Source organism: Solenopsis invicta, chromosome 4, assembly GCF_016802725.1.
Source record: "Solenopsis invicta isolate M01_SB chromosome 4, UNIL_Sinv_3.0, whole genome shotgun sequence".
NCBI lineage: Eukaryota > Metazoa > Arthropoda > Insecta > Hymenoptera > Formicidae > Solenopsis > Solenopsis invicta.
Window position 1 is genome coordinate 28,201,063 of NC_052667.1, and position 17,377 is coordinate 28,218,439.

General features: G+C 36.7%; 4 protein-coding genes across 16 annotated transcripts; 2 read left to right on the forward strand and 2 right to left on the reverse strand.

The window, feature by feature from the left end:
- The first annotated feature begins 173 nt into the window (after window positions 1-173).
- LOC105200361 (3-hydroxyisobutyryl-CoA hydrolase, mitochondrial) lies at window positions 174-2,610 on the forward strand. Of its 2 annotated transcripts, XM_011167869.3 has the most exons (8): window positions 174-336; window positions 414-504; window positions 803-867; window positions 950-1,191; window positions 1,287-1,528; window positions 1,615-1,831; window positions 1,901-2,088; window positions 2,163-2,610. In XM_011167869.3, exons 1-8 carry the CDS (start codon window positions 334-336, stop codon window positions 2,306-2,308), a joined length of 1,194 nt encoding a protein of 397 aa, XP_011166171.1. In that variant the 5' UTR covers window positions 174-333; the 3' UTR covers window positions 2,309-2,610. The 2 variants fall into 2 exon arrangements, with proteins under 2 accessions (XP_011166171.1, XP_039304062.1); XM_039448128.1 differs by lacking the exon at window positions 174-336 and having other exon boundaries at window positions 408-504; window positions 792-867.
- A 30-nt stretch (window positions 2,611-2,640) lies between these two features.
- LOC105200360 (GTP-binding protein SAR1b) lies at window positions 2,641-6,180 on the reverse strand. Of its 3 annotated transcripts, none has more exons than XM_026132774.2 (6): window positions 6,054-6,180; window positions 5,313-5,418; window positions 4,738-4,857; window positions 4,357-4,422; window positions 4,051-4,286; window positions 2,641-3,928 (listed from the first exon to the last, which is right to left on the reverse strand). In XM_026132774.2, the coding sequence occupies exons 2-6, from the start codon at window positions 5,353-5,355 to the stop codon at window positions 3,812-3,814; spliced, it is 582 nt and encodes a 193-aa protein (XP_025988559.1). In that variant the 5' UTR covers window positions 5,356-5,418; window positions 6,054-6,180; the 3' UTR covers window positions 2,641-3,811. The 3 variants fall into 3 exon arrangements, with proteins under 3 accessions (XP_025988559.1, XP_039304064.1, XP_011166168.1); XM_039448130.1 differs by having other exon boundaries at window positions 5,836-6,077; XM_011167866.3 differs by having other exon boundaries at window positions 5,606-6,071.
- LOC105200358 (protein kinase C-binding protein 1) lies at window positions 6,102-13,441 on the reverse strand. Of its 10 annotated transcripts, none has more exons than XR_005574522.1 (11): window positions 13,179-13,441; window positions 12,422-12,761; window positions 11,321-11,739; window positions 11,043-11,231; window positions 10,803-10,973; window positions 10,378-10,717; window positions 10,100-10,280; window positions 8,129-10,018; window positions 7,748-8,040; window positions 7,133-7,332; window positions 6,102-6,203 (listed from the first exon to the last, which is right to left on the reverse strand). XR_005574522.1 is itself a non-coding variant. In XM_039448114.1 (10 exons), the coding sequence occupies exons 3-10, from the start codon at window positions 11,734-11,736 to the stop codon at window positions 7,207-7,209; spliced, it is 3,573 nt and encodes a 1,190-aa protein (XP_039304048.1). In that variant the 5' UTR covers window positions 11,737-11,739; window positions 12,422-12,761; window positions 13,179-13,441; the 3' UTR covers window positions 6,444-7,206. The 10 variants fall into 10 exon arrangements, 8 of the variants coding, with proteins under 8 accessions (XP_039304048.1, XP_025988553.1, XP_011166163.1 ...); XR_003268469.2 differs by lacking the exon at window positions 6,102-6,203 and adding an exon at window positions 6,444-7,033; XM_039448114.1 differs by lacking the exon at window positions 6,102-6,203 and having other exon boundaries at window positions 6,444-7,332; window positions 10,378-10,702; window positions 11,061-11,231.
- Window positions 13,442-13,641: 200 nt separating this feature from the next.
- Window positions 13,642-17,225, forward strand: LOC105200357 (myotubularin-related protein 9). Its single transcript, XM_011167860.3, has 7 exons — window positions 13,642-14,138; window positions 14,393-14,558; window positions 14,752-15,044; window positions 15,126-15,229; window positions 15,325-15,629; window positions 15,733-16,056; window positions 16,169-17,225. Exons 1-7 carry the CDS (start codon window positions 13,977-13,979, stop codon window positions 16,570-16,572), a joined length of 1,758 nt encoding a protein of 585 aa, XP_011166162.1. The 5' UTR covers window positions 13,642-13,976; the 3' UTR covers window positions 16,573-17,225.
- The last annotated feature ends 152 nt before the right edge of the window (window positions 17,226-17,377 follow it).

Genomic DNA, 17,377 nt, shown 5'->3' on the forward strand with positions numbered 1-17,377 from the left:
TTTTTCGCGCGACCAATACCGCGATTGGACAAAAGAAACATTTAATTGGTCATTTCGGCTCGGATTAACAAAGTTTCGCGTATGTAGTACGAATGAACCGCCTATACTCCCAAGTCAATCGTGATTGGTTTTTCAGGTCAATTCTACTTAATGACAATTGGTTAATTCCGATAGAAAAATCAGCCGATTAAATTAAGTGAAGATTGTGAAACTGGTCCAATCCCATTTAATGTAAACGTTTACGTCACCGCCAACACTGTTGGTTCAACAATACGTTTTTTTTACTGTATTAACAATTAATATTAATATTACAACAGAAGATAGATAGCGAATATGGTAATTTCAATGTGAAATATAAGCGGAAATTACGTATCAGGTAATCTGATGAGCATGACTGTCATAATTTCTTTTAGATAGGGAGAATCGCAGGAAAGTTACATTATTCAAGTGTTAAGGCTACAATCACACGTGTTATGTGGTTATCAACGTCGAGATCTGTCACAGGTCAGTAGGTTACAGCTTTCGCTTTGATGCAGTTACTATAATAATTTTAGCCTTTTTTCAAGCACATTTTAACATTTCTGCAAATTGTAAAAATATTAAATATTTTTTATATCAATATGTAAAAAATATTTAATATTTTTACAATTGTGTAGTAATTTTTGTCTATTTTTCTTTTTAGCAAATTAATTTGTAATATATTATAAAATTCTGCTTAGATCTTAAATATGTATTTATTATTACTCTTAGATATATATTTATTATTACTCTCTTTCTAAATTGCAATTAAGTATTATTTCAGCATCTAAAGATGCTAAAGAAGCAGCCAGCACTCAAACAAACATGGATGAGATTCTTATAAAAGATGTATGTTTGCATATTATATCAGAATTTTTATTTTTGCATAAATATTATTAATTAAGATAATATTAATTATGTGTACAAACAGGTTGGGGATAGTGGTGTGATAGTTTTAAACCGGCCTAAGGCATTGAATGCCTTAAATTTGACCATGGTCCAGAAAATATATTCTACCCTTAAACAGTGGGAACCTTCAAAGAAGCTTGTAATAATAGAGGGTGCAGGTGAGAAAGCATTTTGCGCAGGTGGTGATGTCAAATCGTTAGTCCTGGCACTGAATGAACCAAAAGGGGAGCTTCTGGGTGAAGAGTTTTTCAAAAAAGAATATACGTAAGTGTGCTTTTACTTAGTAAAAGTATCTGTTCAAGAAGAAATGGTTTTTGTATTTATATGAGTAAGAATAATTTTTCTTTTTGTTTTTCTAGCTTAAATCATTTAATTGGAACATTTAATAGACCTTACATCGCTATTATCAATGGAATAACAATGGGAGGCGGTGTTGGATTATCTGTGCATGGCAAATACAGAATTGCAACAGAGAAAACTCTATTTGCTATGCCTGAAACAGCGATAGGATTATTTCCTGATGTTGGAGCGACTTACTTTTTATCTAGATTGAAAGGAAAATTGGGTATCTATCTGGGTCTAACAGGACACAGATTGAAAGGTTTAACTTCAATTATATTAAAAATTCTATGCATATGTGTGCATTAATAAATGATTTATATATTTATAAATATATATTTTATTAAGGTATCGACGTTCTCCTTGCTGGAATTGCAACGCACTTTGTACCATCGGAGAAACTCGCAGACTTGAAACGTGAGTTGCTAACATTGCGTGATGTCGACATTGAACCGATTTTAAACAAATATCAACCAAAATTAAATCACGAATTCAGCTTGGCGCCTCATATGTCGCAGATAGAAAATTGTTTCTCTGCTCCATCCATCGAAGAGATAATAGAGAGGTAAAATACATTTAAAGTAATATTTTTTTCATTTGTAATACAATGTGTAATTTTTTGTATAATATAAAGATTAAAGAAAGATAATTCGGATTGGGCGCAAAAGAACATGGAAACACTACTCAAAATGTCTCCCTCTTCTCTCAAAATTACCAAGAAAGCGATCGACGAAGGAAAAGGAAAATCCTTAGCAGAATGTTTGAAGATCGAATATAGATTGGCTTGTACTGCTCTGAATAGAGATGGTGATTTCTACGAAGGTAAGAGGATAGAATTTAACACGTCTCATAAATATATCTCTTGTTATGGGATCAATATTTCAATTTGATTTTAGGTGTTAGAGCTCTCTTGGTCGACAAAGATCAGAAACCAGTATGGAAGCCAATATCCTTGGCCGATGTAACTGATGAATATGTAAATAAACGATTTGCAGCGCTTCCTGCGAATAAAGAATTGCAGTTGTGCGCCAGCAAACTATAGGAATTAAGAGAGAAATTCTTTTATACATACTGTGAACATATTATGAAAACAAGTTCCTAAGAACTTTATTTTTGTACCCTAGTTTTGTACAGATTAAGATTTATATTAAAATTGTTATTATATGTTGTTACATAATTAATTTTTTTAGGTTTAATCTTCTATATTTTTCGTAACCGATTATACTGAGTAGAATTTATCAGAATCTCTATTTTGTAAATGACGCACTGTACAATTTTCTATAATATAAAACGTGTTTTATTGATGTAAAATAAATGAAGAAAACATAAGTACTTACAATCTAAGCACTATCACGTAAAATATTCATTTTCGTGTTTTGTAACTTTGATTTTTATTTTGGAAGCAACTCCAGAATTTATAAAGCTAGATTCACCACCAACAAATTTATAACAAAATTTTCCCGCTATCTACATAACTTATGAATAATTTCAGCCTGTAACAGTAACTTAATTTAAAAACCATATATAATTAAAGATTTTGAAACGTTAAGCATGATATATGCCGATCAAACAATATATCAGCTATAATTGAGATATGGATTTTCACAATTTGCTAATAAACGATACAATTGTACTATCTAATAATTTCAATTAGTTTAGTAGATTTTCATAATCATTGCCAAAAGGAAGATTATTCATACGTATCGTACATCTCCCGAATAATGGATTTTAAAGACTATACAAAATTGTTGGCACAAATATACAAGACTGTATAAGTAAAAATAGAACATAAAAGTAAACACCAGCAATTAACTATAAAATAGCATTCAGCAGCGTAATTTAGTGATTCTAATAATTATTATAATTTAAATTAATGAAAAAAAAAGATAAAAAGCATTATGTGAAAGTATCAGTTAATAAATCAACTTTTATAAATTACATACTCTAACAACTTTCATAAATTACATACTGTAAACTCTCAATCTTCCAGAAGCCATGCGCGACACATACGATTGCATACAATATATTACTCTGCATTACGACATATTTCTCTTTAAGTGTAATGTCACTAAGAATAAATCATCAAAAATAAATCTACAAAACATTTGGAATTCTTAAATAGTTTATTAGTTTTATTTTATCAAAATGTTTTTATTTCAATCTTTTTTTCAGCATGTAATGATCATTCTCCTAATGTGACTCGCAAAATGAGATAGATTCCCATAGAATCTGTATAGGACTCGAAGTATTCTTCTGAAAAAGAGATGACGTTTGCCAGATATTTTTTCGTGTATAAACATCAGTGAAAGAAAACGTGTCCTATCCCTCGCGCATACAATGTTCTCGAGAATATTCATCTCGTGTCTCTATTTGTTGAAAATTGTGTTGAATTTTGGTTAGTTTTTTTTTCGATGAAATGGTATTTCCTTTCCTACTGCTGAAATCACGTGAGGTTTACAGTTCCGGTAGAGTGGTACCGTTACCACAGGAAAGGGAAATGTATGAAATTGTTGAGAATCTGTCACGTGTATAATAATATATACGTTCAATCGATATACTGTGCAAGCCAACGGAAGCCTTCTCCATATCCCTGTCGCTTCAGGACCGAGCACATAAACAGTTCTAGCGGACGGCCGGGTATCTCGCTACGAGCAATTTTACCCTAAAAATGTTTAATTGTATATCAATACAAAGATTCGATACAAATTTTATCAATCTAGCAATGTAGTCCTTATATATTAATATATGTATAATGGATCACTGTTTCAATTTACATGGCTGTACCTTTCCTGTTGTTTGTCCATACAGATTAAAGAAATTTCTGAGTTCATCTTCAGAAGCCGCGGATGGCTTGTCAATTTTATTGCCTAGCACAAGAACTGGACACGCGCTGAGTTGCTCGTCAGTTAACAATGCATCTAGCTCGGCTTTTGATTCTGGTAATCTTGTTCTGTCGCTCGCGTCGACAAGGAATACTATCGCGTCGACAGCTGGGAAATAATCCTTCCATACGCGACGTGCTGCAATTTATAAAGGTAGAAGTAATCGCTTAACCATATTTTTTGTAAGATATACATTTCTCTTGCTTACCTTGAGTATGACCCCCGAGATCAAAGGTTGTAAATCTCATATTTCCGATAGACAATTCTTCAGATGCTAGAACAATAAATCAATTATTAATGACAACTCAATAAAATTTTTATTTTTATGACTTATTTTTTGCTGCATAATAAAGATGTATAGTCTATAAAACTTATATCTTTTACTATAAAATAGGAAATGTACATGCATATTTAATTACATAAGTATTATGAACATTAATTTTGACTAAAATTTTGGCTGAAAAATGATTAAATTTATTATGAAAAGATTGCTGCCTATACAAAAAGTATATATTATCATAAAATAAAGTATATTGTTTAAATAGAACTGAAATACACAAGTGTAATAAAATAATCCAAAATTAATTACTTGGATGTAGTGTGGGTACATGTTGAGCTAAACGATCATCCTTGAGCATGTGAAGTAACGTGGTTTTACCCGCGTTATCCAAACCCAGGAAGAGAAGCTTGCCACTCTTCTTCCATAATCCTAAAACCAATAAGGATTATAAAAATCAGATGAGTAATAAATTTAAACAGCCACTCTTTACGAGACTTTACATCGCTCAAAAAACATCATGTGACATTAAATAAACCAATATGACAAAATTTTCCATAACAAATTATATAAAATATGTCTAACCACTTGTTAGATAACAAGTATAACGCATGTATCTAATGGCAGGTATTTTACTGTGTTGAAAACGACTAAAATTGAAAAGGCCTTGTTTTACAATTGCTCTTTTAGTGAAAGATAAAATTATTTCAGTATTATATCTCAGATGATTGTTCCAATAACAGAATTTTGTCAGAAACATACATATTTATCTCTAAATAGTCTAAACATTATTGCGGCGGCAATATTTTAATCAAATTGAAGTTTTCTTGAATCAAAGCTTAGAAGCAGTGCTTACGAGGCAAATTAACGTAAAAAATTCTACTTACCAAGATAATTTAGCACTCCGGCGAACCAGTCCCAAATAAACATATTTGTAGCTGCGGTAATGCGACGTTGACCGTGCTGCGTGTGTGTGTTAACTAATGAATGACTCTGCAACAATAGCAAGGCAAGTTAACGAAAGACCACTGCCTGCCAACGTGACTCGAACGACTGATCCGACGCGGCCAACTCTTTTTAAATCTGCTCTCGCAACCTTGAACTTTCAACGCAAGGAGCGAGGTGCAGGCACGTCGTCGTCGTCGTCGTCGTTGAGCGTATCGCATGTGTACTCGCGTACCTCGGTGATCCGATTCCTCTCGACTGCACTTCTCTTCACCTTCTTTGGGAGGCCTCGTGTACTCCGCTGACAGCCGAATTAGACGATTCGGTTTAATTTCACACAGGCGACAAGTGTAGGAAAGTGCAGACGAGGCGGAACGGAACTGCGATGTGGAATTTATGACGATTCGCTATTTTCCCTCGCCATATGACTGACGAGTGATTTATTAACCCACGACGACGGCTCACCAGATATCCGTCTTTCTCTCTTTTTTGCTCTCCCTCTCTCTCGCTCTCCCGTTTACCGACACCTAGACGAACAGCTTCTCGCGATCTTTTTCTCTCTCGCGCGAATCAACGAAATGCAAGATTGACGACCGATCTTTTGGAAGAATCGCGCGCGTCACGTTCAAGAAGGACGGCCGGTGACCCCGTTATTCGTTCGTGTCGACGTATGTTTCACGTACCCACTGTGAAAAAAGCGTACGGAGGCCGCGGGGACGGAGAAAAGTGCTTTTCCTCCCATAGAAAGGGCAGCCTGACCACAGAGCCCCGTTGGCTGGCAATTGGCACTGGGTGACGTCTACTTCCGTTCGCCATGTTGCACGAGATATTTGCTGCATCATAAGCGCGAAATTTGAAACGTTTTCATATATTTTTCTTATTCTATCTAATCCCTCCGTTTTTAAATTAAGTACTTTACAACTGCAATGGAAAGTCGTTTTTCTCATTTCTCAAATATTACAAATTGCATTTCATGCAAAATTAAAAAAAAATTATTTTTGAATAAAAAATAGAGAACAGTTGTCTCATCTTTCAGATGGAAAAGGAACATTCGAAAACATATTCAACACACATTTCAATGTATCTCTGCTTAATGATTTATTAATAAACGAGATGAAAATTATTCGTGTCTAAGCTTCACATTAGGATAGATTTAACCAAAAAATAAATTCCTATAAACGCTTAAAGCGTTCTCTAAGAAAATGTCGATTATTCTGTTCAGAAGTGTATTTACGTCGTGAGACTGTTGGAAAAATAATTTTTATCTCTTATCTTGTGTTTTTTAAGTGTATCTATCAAGGAATTGAAAAATTATGCGAACGTAATTAGAAAATTTAGTGTTATCAAAACTTAAAAACAGATTGCTACAAACTTAAATACGTTAAACACGTATAAATTATCATTGCAAGAATTTATCGACTTAAGGATACCTTACATTTCTTTAAATATAGTATATTACATATTTGTTTCATATTTTCTACAATAACTATTAAATTATCACTTTTTAATACTAATTAAATTAATGAATACCGTCAATTTATTACAAATGTTAATGAAATATGTATCATCTTTGAGTCTTTTACAACTTAATGTGTAATATATTGATCTGAAAATTGTGAAGATATCATTCACCACAATTATTTACATCGCACAATGAAAACATCTAAAAAAAAAAAGAAAGAAAAAAAGCTTTATGTACGATTTCAGATGGTATCATTGTAAATTAAATCAATACTTGTTGATTATTCACAAATGAATTTACCTGCGGTGTTACCAACATTTTTTCATCCTACTTGTGGGCGATATCGAATCGATTATAAATAAATTACGATTTGTTTAGAGAATATTTTTGTTGATTTTATTTCTAAGCGGCGAAGTGGACGATGACGAAATTTCACTCAATTTGTTGGGTGGCAGAGAGTATGCCTTGCTCGTGGAATCGTGTATCATGACGTTATTGATCTGAAAAGTAAAATACTTCAAAACTATTGTAATGCAACACAATTTAATCGTGTCGCAAGAACGATTTAAGATCAAAATTCAGTTTTGAAGTGTTTAGAGTGTTGATAGTGCAAGTTAATTTGTGTGAACATCAAATTATAATAGAACATGTAAATTATCAACAAATACATTAGATTAGTCTTAATATTTTTTTTATCCACATTATTCTAATTTCTTTGCACTACAAATATTTTTTACAGTTAAAAAAATTAATTATTCAAGGGCAGTTTCTCAGCATGGAATAAAATTTGAATAATATTGTATATTATTACAGCATTTTCATGCAAACTTTCCATTTAAATCGCTAAACTTACACTATTCACTCTAGGCTCTTTAAAGTCTTGTGATCCATGTTTAATGCAAGTCTGGGCATCACCTGCTGCGGATTCAAATTTGCACTCGAATTCGTAACGATGGTGTTGTACGTAGGCTGTTGAGAACATGATCGCATGTGCGTCGGCCAATGCGATTGCTGACAAGGATAATTACAGTAAGCGGTGTTCCAACAACAGTAAAACATCGCTTCCTGTCCACATTTAGCGCACCATTGTTTTCGCTTGGTCTCTTCGATACAGCGCAGCTTGTCTTCTTCAACCTCCTTGCGAACTTCTTCGACCGATCGCAATTTCTCTGCTTCCAAACTCGCGCGCATCTCACGTAGGGTTCGATCTGGAATTTATAACCTTTTTTTAAAGTATTTTTACATTAACGGTGACAGATTGTCGACTGATTGCACAAGAAAAAAAAATATACATACCTGTATTGTGTTTCAACTCGGCTAGTTGTTGCTGATGTTGCCACTTTATGTGCTCGATCTGCATTCGCAGGAAAAATATCGTTGCCTGATAATTATCAGATGTACCGTTTTCACCATTAATGGTTTCCTGAGCTGCTTCCTTGTACGCCTCTTCCATCAAACGGCCCATTTTTTTCGCGAGATCGTGAGCATCATGATGCAAACGCGCGCTAATCGGTCCGGCCTCCGGAGGCAGCAACTGATACGTAGATGATGAATTTGGCTTATCCGGAAAAACTTGAATAATTTCATCTACGTCCGGCATATGGGCCGTCCGTTGAACATTTTGTGAACTAGGTGATCTTCCAGGGAAACTCTTTCTAGCCTTACTCTCTTTCTTCGGCGAATTATTATGTCCCTCCTTCGTTACGGAGCGCACATCCTTGTTACCTTGATAGTCAATTGTTGACGCGACTTGTTGCACAGGCTCAGCGGGTTTCCCGTTTACCACGAGGAGCAACAAGGATTTATCCATAGGAACGATCGGATTCGTCGATGGAATGGTACGAGTGGGACTCGCATTTGACGATAGTTTTATGTCGATTTCAGATACGTTCTTTTGTACATTTGACGATTCTTTATTGTTATTCAATAACGACATCCCAGGAATGACTTCACTCGAATTCGGTAATGTCTCGTTTTCCTTGCTCGCGGTAACAGATCCCTTCTCCATGTTCAGCTTGTCGAAAAGCCTCGTTTTCGGCTTGTACGCTTTATTAGTCTTTGCGTACTTTGTAGTCGTCTTTGAGTTGTCCACTTGAGAGAGAGCCAATTTAGGATTAATAATATTTTTCAAAAGGCTTTTCCTTTGTCCTCGCACCGAGTCGGATGATTCTGTACCTGATTGTATCACAGACTTCGGCAAATTTTTTATAGATTTCTCTTCATTCTTCCCTTTAGACGAATTATTCTTATTTGAGACACTGGCATTTGAATTCGTACTATTATTTTCAGAGGCATTATCCGTAAGCGCAACATTTGATCGAGACATTGATGTCCTTGCGTTTCTTGGTTTATAATTTTTTTCTGTTTTATTTTGAGCAACATCTTGAGAGGTTGACTTTATAATCTCTTGATTTTTCCTGTTTAGTTTACTGTGACTACTATTTAGATCTGTTTGCATGTTTGAAATATTCTTAACATCTGTATTTAACTTTTGTACTTTTGACATTGTAGCTTTAACCTCCTTTTCAGGAGTCTCGCTTTTCGAGTCGGGATTTACTTCAATAATATCAATCGACTCTTCACTCTGTGATTTACTTTTAAGGAAACTTCGTTTTTTCTGGGTCGTCTTCTTCAGAGGTATGGAGAATTCAGAATTGGGAAGAGAATTATTGGATTCAAGAGGGTTGTAATATGGTAGCATCAGCTGTATCTGCGTCGGATTGTTTGGATCGTACTGAACTCTGGGTTTTACATATTTAAACTCGCCGAACATAAGCGTCAGCTTTCTAATATGTCGAGTAACCTCTCGTATGCACTCGTCCATGTCAGGTTTTCGTTTACGAGGGGATGGCGCGGGTGGCTCCTCGGAGTACAAGAAGAGATCCTTTGGTGGTACCCAGGCACGATCGTGTTCGCCGAAGAAACGCACGTCTACATATCCTTGAGAATTGAGGCGAGGCATTGCCTTTGCTGGCCAAAACGGGAAACCCTTCAATTTGGCCCACACAAGTGGATGCGGTCGACGACAGGGCTCGATAAACCATGAAGGCTGAGGTCTTGGTAAGTTTCGACCATGCGCATAACAATCGGGACACGCCTCAATTTCCGAGACTTCCTGACGCGCCACTTTAATAATTTGTTTCGCCGCGTTTGTCAGTTTCGACATGTCTGCGTAAACACCACCGCCTACAGATATCAATAGAGAATAAGTTTACATATCTATTCCATTTTAATACTTTGCAACTTAGAAATTTAAAATAAATTTACATGTATTAAACACGACGCAATTATGTTGAATCCATTTTGCGTCTGCCATAAACGCATCGGTACTGCCGTAAAGCTTAGATCTCACGTTCGATTCTAAAAGACTCAAGTCCATCGGCTTGATAACGTAATCCAGATAATTCGGCACTTCCATTAGATCCACAGGTTTGCAAAATGGTTCAGACTACATTAAGAGTAAAAATTAATTAGGAATATATTAAATAATTACAATAACGCAATAAATTACAGTGCGCTAAAGTGCTTAATAAAAAAGGACATACGCCAGGATAATCGCGTAATCTTTCAACTACGTATTTGAGCAACATGCACAATTGATCGATGGACAAGTGGGCCATGGTTATGGAACGCGTCTCAGCATTTTCTGCTTTCAAGATGGTTGCACATTCACCACATATCCACTTCTCCAATGACGACGGCGTGCCACCTATACATTTACGATGCCATGAGCGAGGGCAGGCAGTACAGTAAGCGTCAACCTTCTCTTTGTGACATCGCCAACAAAATCGGTCGTAGCCAGTTTTTAACTTCTTCCTCTTGCTCCTGATGTTATTTTCCTCCGTTGGAACTTCCGCTATCGATGTAATACTGAAAATATCAATACTTTTTTTATATCTAAAATATAACGTGTTTAGAAATGTCTTATACAAATGTAACTTTCTATGAAGACTTAGTACATTGTGCTAACCTTTTACGCTTTCGTTTCAAAACAGATTCTTTTATTGAAGTGTCTTCATTTTTAACTTCTTTTTTGTCATCTGTATTTTGAGGATCTGCAAGTGAAGTTATATTTTGCGTCTCTTTCTTTTTATCTGTCTTATTTTCCTCGACAGGAAATTCCGCTGTCGTCGTCGCATTACTGAAAATATCAACAATTTTTTTTTATATCTAAAATATCAATATATCTTATATAAACGTAATTTTTTACCTGGTACATTGTGCTAACCTTTTACGCTTTCGTTTTAAAACAAATTCTTTTGTCAAAGCTTCTTCGTTTTTCACTTCCTTTTCTTTCTCTATATTTTGAGGATCTGTAAGTGAGGCTACATTTTGCGTTTCTTTCTTCTTATTCGTCTTACTCTCTTCGACAAGAAAGTCTGTTGTCATCATTACATTACTGGAAATAACAATTTTTTTTTTTAAATTTAAAATATCAGTATGTCTACAAATATAACTTTCTGTGAAGACCTAGTAATTTGTACTAACCTTTTACGCTTTCGTTTCCAAACAGATCCTTTTATTGGAGCATCTTCGTTTTTAACTTCCTTCTCTTGATTTATATTTGGATCTAAAGTTACATCTTGTGTCTCTCCCTTCTTATCTGTCTTATTGTCATCTTGTTTATTCTCATCAATTACTAATGATTTTAATTGATCTTTGTCTTTTAAAGTATTATCAGAATCATTTTTCTGTACACTTGTACAATCATTGGTTGCATCTGACATTAAATCTTTTTCTTTTGTATTGGCAGCTGTGTCAGTTGACTCAGCATGTTGCTCAACGGGTAATGAAGCAGTTAGTGATATATTTTCATCCATTTTTGGTTGTGCCATTGTATCTATGTTGTCCATGGTAGATTTCATCAAACTTTCGCTGTTCTCCTGAGACGCCATTTTGTTCATTACCTTTAGCAAAAAATATCTAGTTGATCCACCAAGAAAATGTATTAGCATAATAGGGAGTTTCCCTGCAAGACACAGTGTGAATCACTTCATCTTTGTTGTCTAATATTAAACCAATGTTAAAGGATAAAATAATTTACTGTGCTGCACTGTGTCCTTTTGTATCTCTTGCCTATCTCAAACAAATCTATATATGTAATCAGTAGGCTTGTTCTTTTTGGTTGAACTTCTGTATGGCTCATTTTTTTCTCTTTTTCTTCTCAGTGAAAAAAAGGGGGAAGAGGTAAATTATAGAAGTTCAGCCCCCCCACCCCCCTCAAAAAACAGATACTATATAATTATCGCATTATTCTCTGTACTCTATGGTCAATAGCAGTTATTATAAAAACTATTATTCTAGATTTTACATATATGTATCACTTATTTTATATAAACAAGATTCAAATATAAAAATATGCAGCAATATTATCACATAAGCTCTGTGCCTGCAAGATTACCTATAATGATAATAACAACTGCATATTAATGACAATTCAAGGACCTAAGAGGCAGCTCCTGATATCCAGGCAAGCTCTGTCGTTTGCTGTAAGATATTAGCAGCCTCGCTGTGTTTATTATCGTCGTAGAAAGCACCGTGAAAGCGAGCGCATGCGAGTGCACGCGAGGTATCGGACGGGTCCTTTACCTTGCGGAGATCCCAGATACGACGCTTCTGCGTTACTGATCTCAATGGTCTTCGTAGCCTCGAGGACGTGCCGCGAGTTACCAACGCGGCCCAGCAATGGATCGTTAGTTTTAGTAAACGCGGTGTTATAGCGTCAATTCAGCCGCCGTCGTATCACTCGATGACACAACCTCGCACCAGAATGCTGCTGCTTGCCTTCCTGTCGTCGTAGAATATCAGCCTTGCCCGTGGTCAGTGGCGCCATCCGTCGACGGTGTTCCTCACAGGTGCTATCGCGATGTCACGTGACACTCCCGTCCGACGCTATCTTCCGTCTCGCTTTCACCCACATCGGTCGTTCCTGTTGATAGAAAAGGAGATAACTGTCAGCCGTTTTCTCCGCGTGATCCCGGATTACGCGATCGCGATAATGAAATTTCAACAAGTACATGGAACGAACATTTTAGTCCAATTTATTCCGACCACGGAAAAACCATGAAAATGAGATAGCGGATGAATAAAGCATCAGACAATGAGCGTTTTCCAGCGATACAGTTGTACAGTGGTTGGGCGTTTCATTTTTGTTGTTTAATGTCAAACGATGGAATGATTCACTATGAGTTGTGCTCATCTTTGCCTCTTGCTGGAAAACGCTCTATATCATTACGTCGAACGAAGCTTCACGAATGACACATCGTTGAGCGGAACGCAGCAAAAAGGCTTAGACGTTCGTCGCATGATCTAGGAATCAAACTCCTGATCACCGCTCAAAACGTACCGCTAGCCTTCCTCTCCCAGGAAACAGCAACAATCCGAATGTAGTTGTCATCTCTTGCGATACAGACGCGTCAGCGTCTTTCCTTGGTCCTGCGGCAATGTCCTCGCTGTTCGATCGGCGCCTTTGCTCGCGCGTAAATCGAACAACTGATCATGAAGTTGTAATTAAATCGCCTCGATATTGCGAGACAGTTTTCTCGCTCGCTCAGTCTGGACATGTCAATGATGACAAAATCGAAACCCCGTCGCCTCACTATTTCTCTTGTGTCTGCTTGTGTTACTCTTGTGCTCTTGTTAGGTGCGTCCGATAGGTTATACGATCACGTCACGTGGTGCGTGGGATTATAACCTAACCTCTATCTCTCTTTTTCTCTCTCTTTCTCGTTCTCTCCCTTTTTCTTCTACGTCCATATCTACGGCCTCGTTTTCCCCACTGCGGTGAAGTGATGCGATATCGCGAGCAATCGCTAGCGACCGCGAATCGCGAGCGAAGCGATGCACGGTGAATGGTGCTGCGGGTTAGAGATAGTAAACAAGTCGCACAACAGCTGTGACTTTATCTAGTCACGACCGAGATAAATGGGGGACGCCACGGACGAGTCTGTCGCGGGGGCCGAAATCGCTCGTTGAAGTGTGAATCATCAAAGGAAAGGTCGAGGTCAGCGGAGCGAATTATGCCCAGAGAACAGTCCTTTCGTGTCAGTCCGATGGAGCAGCGGACTACTTAGGTTATGTTAGTCTGTCAAAGTGTTTTTACTTTACCGAGAAACTTTCCACTTGGAGAGGAGTCAAGGCTATAATGGGCGATCATATCGGAGATAACATATTAATCCCGCAGGTCGATAACGTTGTGTTGATCGACAAAAGCGATGGTAATAACAAAAGCATGGATGGGACACTGTGCATCAGTGGTCACCATCTCATCTTGTCCTCTAGGCAGGACGACGGGCAAGAGCTTTGGGTAGGTGTCAATAAATTATATTTTTTAAACGTATGAATAATGTAAGACAGAAAGTACAGTTGCAAAATTATTAATTGCCTATCTTTGGACTTTTTTTATTAGATTAGCATATTTGAATCATGTTTTGTAAATAAATATTTGTTTCAAGTTTTTTGGCTTTAAAAGAAAACAATATTTAAAAAATTATATTTTAATTACTTTTAATCTTTTCTTTAAACCAATTCCCAACTTTAATAAGTTTCTTTTTTTGCCAGTTGATGAACAGGAATATCGACGTTGTGGAAAAGAAAGTGAATGCTCAGAGCCCAGGTGGTAGCATAATATTGAAATGCAAGGACTTTCAAATCCTTCAGTTAGATATTGGCTCTACCAATGATTTAATCAACGCCATATTATCCATAGAGAAGCTAATATCATTAGGTAATTTGTTCATGTCTATTATATGAGAGTATTATGTAATTACATAATTTTGTTTGAGTGAAAAATGTGAATAAATATATTTTGTTATGTTTGTCCTAAAATAATCATATTAAACTCTCACAGTCTATTTCTTTAATTGTTGACATCTGTGATATTGCTTGACAGTGAGATGTTATTGTAATTTATTTTACAGACCAAACTCTACAATATCCATTCTTCTATCGACCACAAACAACCAACAACATCATGATACAAATAGAAGATGGATGGACAGCATTTGCACCTGTCTCCGAATGGTCCAGATTGTTAGCGGCTCATGGGGATGAGTGGCGTATCAGTTACCTGAATAGAGATTACAAAGTTTGTAGTTCATATCCGTCGGCAGTCATAGTGCCGCGTCAAGTAGACGACAAAGTTGTAATAGCTTCAGCTGGCTTTAGGGATGGCGGAAGATTCCCTGTTTTGTGTTACAGACATGAAGGAGGAGTAAGTAATACATATTTTTAATTATAAAGTAATATTTACTCAATTTACTGTTTGTGACTTTGCGTTTTCATCTTATTGCAGAGTATACTATTGAGAAGTAGTCAGCCGTTATGCGGTGCTACTGGTAAGAGATGCAAGGAAGATGAAAAATTGTTAAATGCAGTTCTAGGTCCTGGAAGACGTGGGTAAATACGATTAAAATACGACCGTTCTTAAATCCCAAATATTTTGGGCTGATTATTTTTTACTATTTATTACAATTACTGAATTTTATTCATAGTTACATAGTGGACACAAGATCGGTTAGTCAGGCGCAAAGTGCCAGAGCCAGAGGTGGAGGCACGGAAATGGACACTGCTTATCCGCAATGGCGAAAAGTACACAAACCAGTTCCTCGGCCGCACGATTTGGCAGATAGTTTCTACAAATTAATAGAAGCTTGTAACGATGTGAACAGTTCTTCTTCGCAGTGGCTCTCAAAATTGGATAGTAGCGGATGGCTAACCGCCGTACAAAGTGCTTTAAATGCCGCCTGCGTCACTGCGCAATGCCTACATCAAGAAGCCGCGGCTGTGCTAGTACATGGTGTGTATATCAAATATATATAAATTGCGAAAGTATATCGTATTCGTATTTGTTTACTTTTTTTAATCGTATAATGATAATGTTACATAATTTTGATTTATAGGCAGTACAGGTAGGGATTCTACGTTGGTGGTAACGAGCTTGGCCCAAGCAATACTAAATCCTGATTGTCGGACGGTACGAGGACTTCAGGCGCTCGTAGAGCGCGAATGGTTACAAGCTGGCCATCAATTTTTCAGCAGAACCCGTTGTGGAGCCTATCAGCCTTCAAACTCGCAAAATCCAACACATGCGCCGACTTTTCTGCTTTTCCTTGATTGCCTGTATCAGCTGCATCACCAATTTCAATTTAGCTTCGAGTACACTGCAGATCTGCTCATCAAATTGTATAAGCACGCTTATTCTTCGAATTACGGTACATTTTTAGGTATGTGAGGCATTAATTATATATCATTTATACTTTTACCAAGAGTTTTGTTTCTTGTTATTGTTTATTATTATTGTTTACTCATTGTCATATGTATCGTTTGTTTATTCAGGTGATTCGGAAGCGGAAAGGATAAAATTACGGTTGTCCGAGCGAACTTACAGTTTATGGTCGTACATTAATCAACCAGATGTCTTGGAGCAATGGATAAATCCATTGTACGAGCCGAATCCAGGAGTGATTTGGCCCAGCGTTGCACCCATCAGTATTCAGCTGTGGAGAGAACTGTATCTCGCGCATACGAGCGCAGCTTTGTGGGACGGCATGCTGTCCTACGCGAAGCAGATCAAGCAGAATCACACGGCCGTGCGCAAAGTAGCCGGACAGTTGCACGTGCAGATCAAGCAAGCATTAGAAGAGATCCGATCGGATCCGGAAATGTCGCGGGGAGATGCGGACAATCAAGAGGACCATCCTCGTATAGCGCAATTGAGCCTAGAGTCTCAGAGTACTTGATACTATAGATTATAGAAGTCGAGGAAAATCGAAGAGATGTTCGTGCTGTTCAACGATCTTGTCAATATGCCTTTAATTATACAATGCCATCGTTAATCCATAAGGATCGACGATCTTTACGATAACCTGCCACGAATGCTGAAGCCTTCGTAATAAATTCTCGGTGCAATTCTTTGAACTTATCGCTGAGATGAAGTATAGGGTGTCTATTAGTTTAAGAATAGGTTTGCGATCAATTGAGCGTATTATCGTTGTCAATATAAATTTAAATATTGTGTATCGTGTAAAGGTATTTCTCTAACGTCATTGCAGTCAACATGACAAGTCACGCGATTTTCGCCTATATAGTAAAACTCGCATTAAAGGGTGTCAAGATCTATTTAAAAGATTCAAACGAGACAAGATAAATTGTGATATTTTTTATTTCACGACGCATGGTTTCATACCATGAAACAGAGTTAACGATTTTACGTAACATCACATATATGTATATATATTATATATAAAAAGAATTTTCTATATATATATAATATATATAACATATAAAAAATACTATATACATAATTTATTTATCCAAAGGTAAAATAATATAAACAAATAGAAATGAACTGTATATTATAAATTCATTATTAAAGAGCGTAATTGCGAGGGTAGAATTTGCGAATTTTTCATTCGAGCGTATGGAGAGAAGGAAATCTCGTTCGTTCGGGGGTACGGACGAGTTTTTACCGTTATTCGGGAAGGATGGCGGGAGGGCGATGGAGACGAAAGAAGAGAAGTAAAGAAGAGAGAAGGGGGAGGGGGC

Excerpts from the sequence above, each read along its gene's own strand:
- LOC105200361 (XM_011167869.3), top strand. Across the intron at positions 505-802 it reads AACGTCGAGATCTGTCACAG|CATCTAAAGATGCTAAAGAA; the intron begins GTCAGTAGGTTA and ends GTATTATTTCAG. Across the intron at positions 1,192-1,286 it reads TTTTTCAAAAAAGAATATAC|CTTAAATCATTTAATTGGAA; the intron begins GTAAGTGTGCTT and ends TTGTTTTTCTAG.
- LOC105200358 (XM_026132767.2), bottom strand. The coding sequence starts at position 11,736 with ATGAACAAAATGGCGTCTCAGGAGAACAGCGAAAGTTTGATGAAATCT. Across the intron at positions 10,974-11,042 it reads AGGTTAGCACAATGTACCAG|TAATGCGACGACGACAGCGG; the intron begins GTAAAAAATTAC and ends TGATATTTTCAG. Across the intron at positions 10,281-10,377 it reads GATTACGCGATTATCCTGGC|TCTGAACCATTTTGCAAACC; the intron begins GTATGTCCTTTT and ends CTCTTAATGTAG.
- LOC105200360 (XM_026132774.2), bottom strand. The coding sequence starts at position 5,355 with ATGTTTATTTGGGACTGGTTCGCCGGAGTGCTAAATTATCTTG. Across the intron at positions 4,423-4,737 it reads TGTACCCACACTACATCCAA|CATCTGAAGAATTGTCTATC; the intron begins GTAATTAATTTT and ends TTATTGTTCTAG. Across the intron at positions 4,287-4,356 it reads TCTCGGGGGTCATACTCAAG|CACGTCGCGTATGGAAGGAT; the intron begins GTAAGCAAGAGA and ends TATAAATTGCAG.
- LOC105200357 (XM_011167860.3), top strand. The coding sequence starts at position 13,977 with ATGGGCGATCATATCGGAGATAACATATTAATCCCGCAGGTCGATAAC. Across the intron at positions 14,559-14,751 it reads AGAGAAGCTAATATCATTAG|ACCAAACTCTACAATATCCA; the intron begins GTAATTTGTTCA and ends TTTATTTTACAG. Across the intron at positions 15,045-15,125 it reads GTTACAGACATGAAGGAGGA|AGTATACTATTGAGAAGTAG; the intron begins GTAAGTAATACA and ends ATCTTATTGCAG.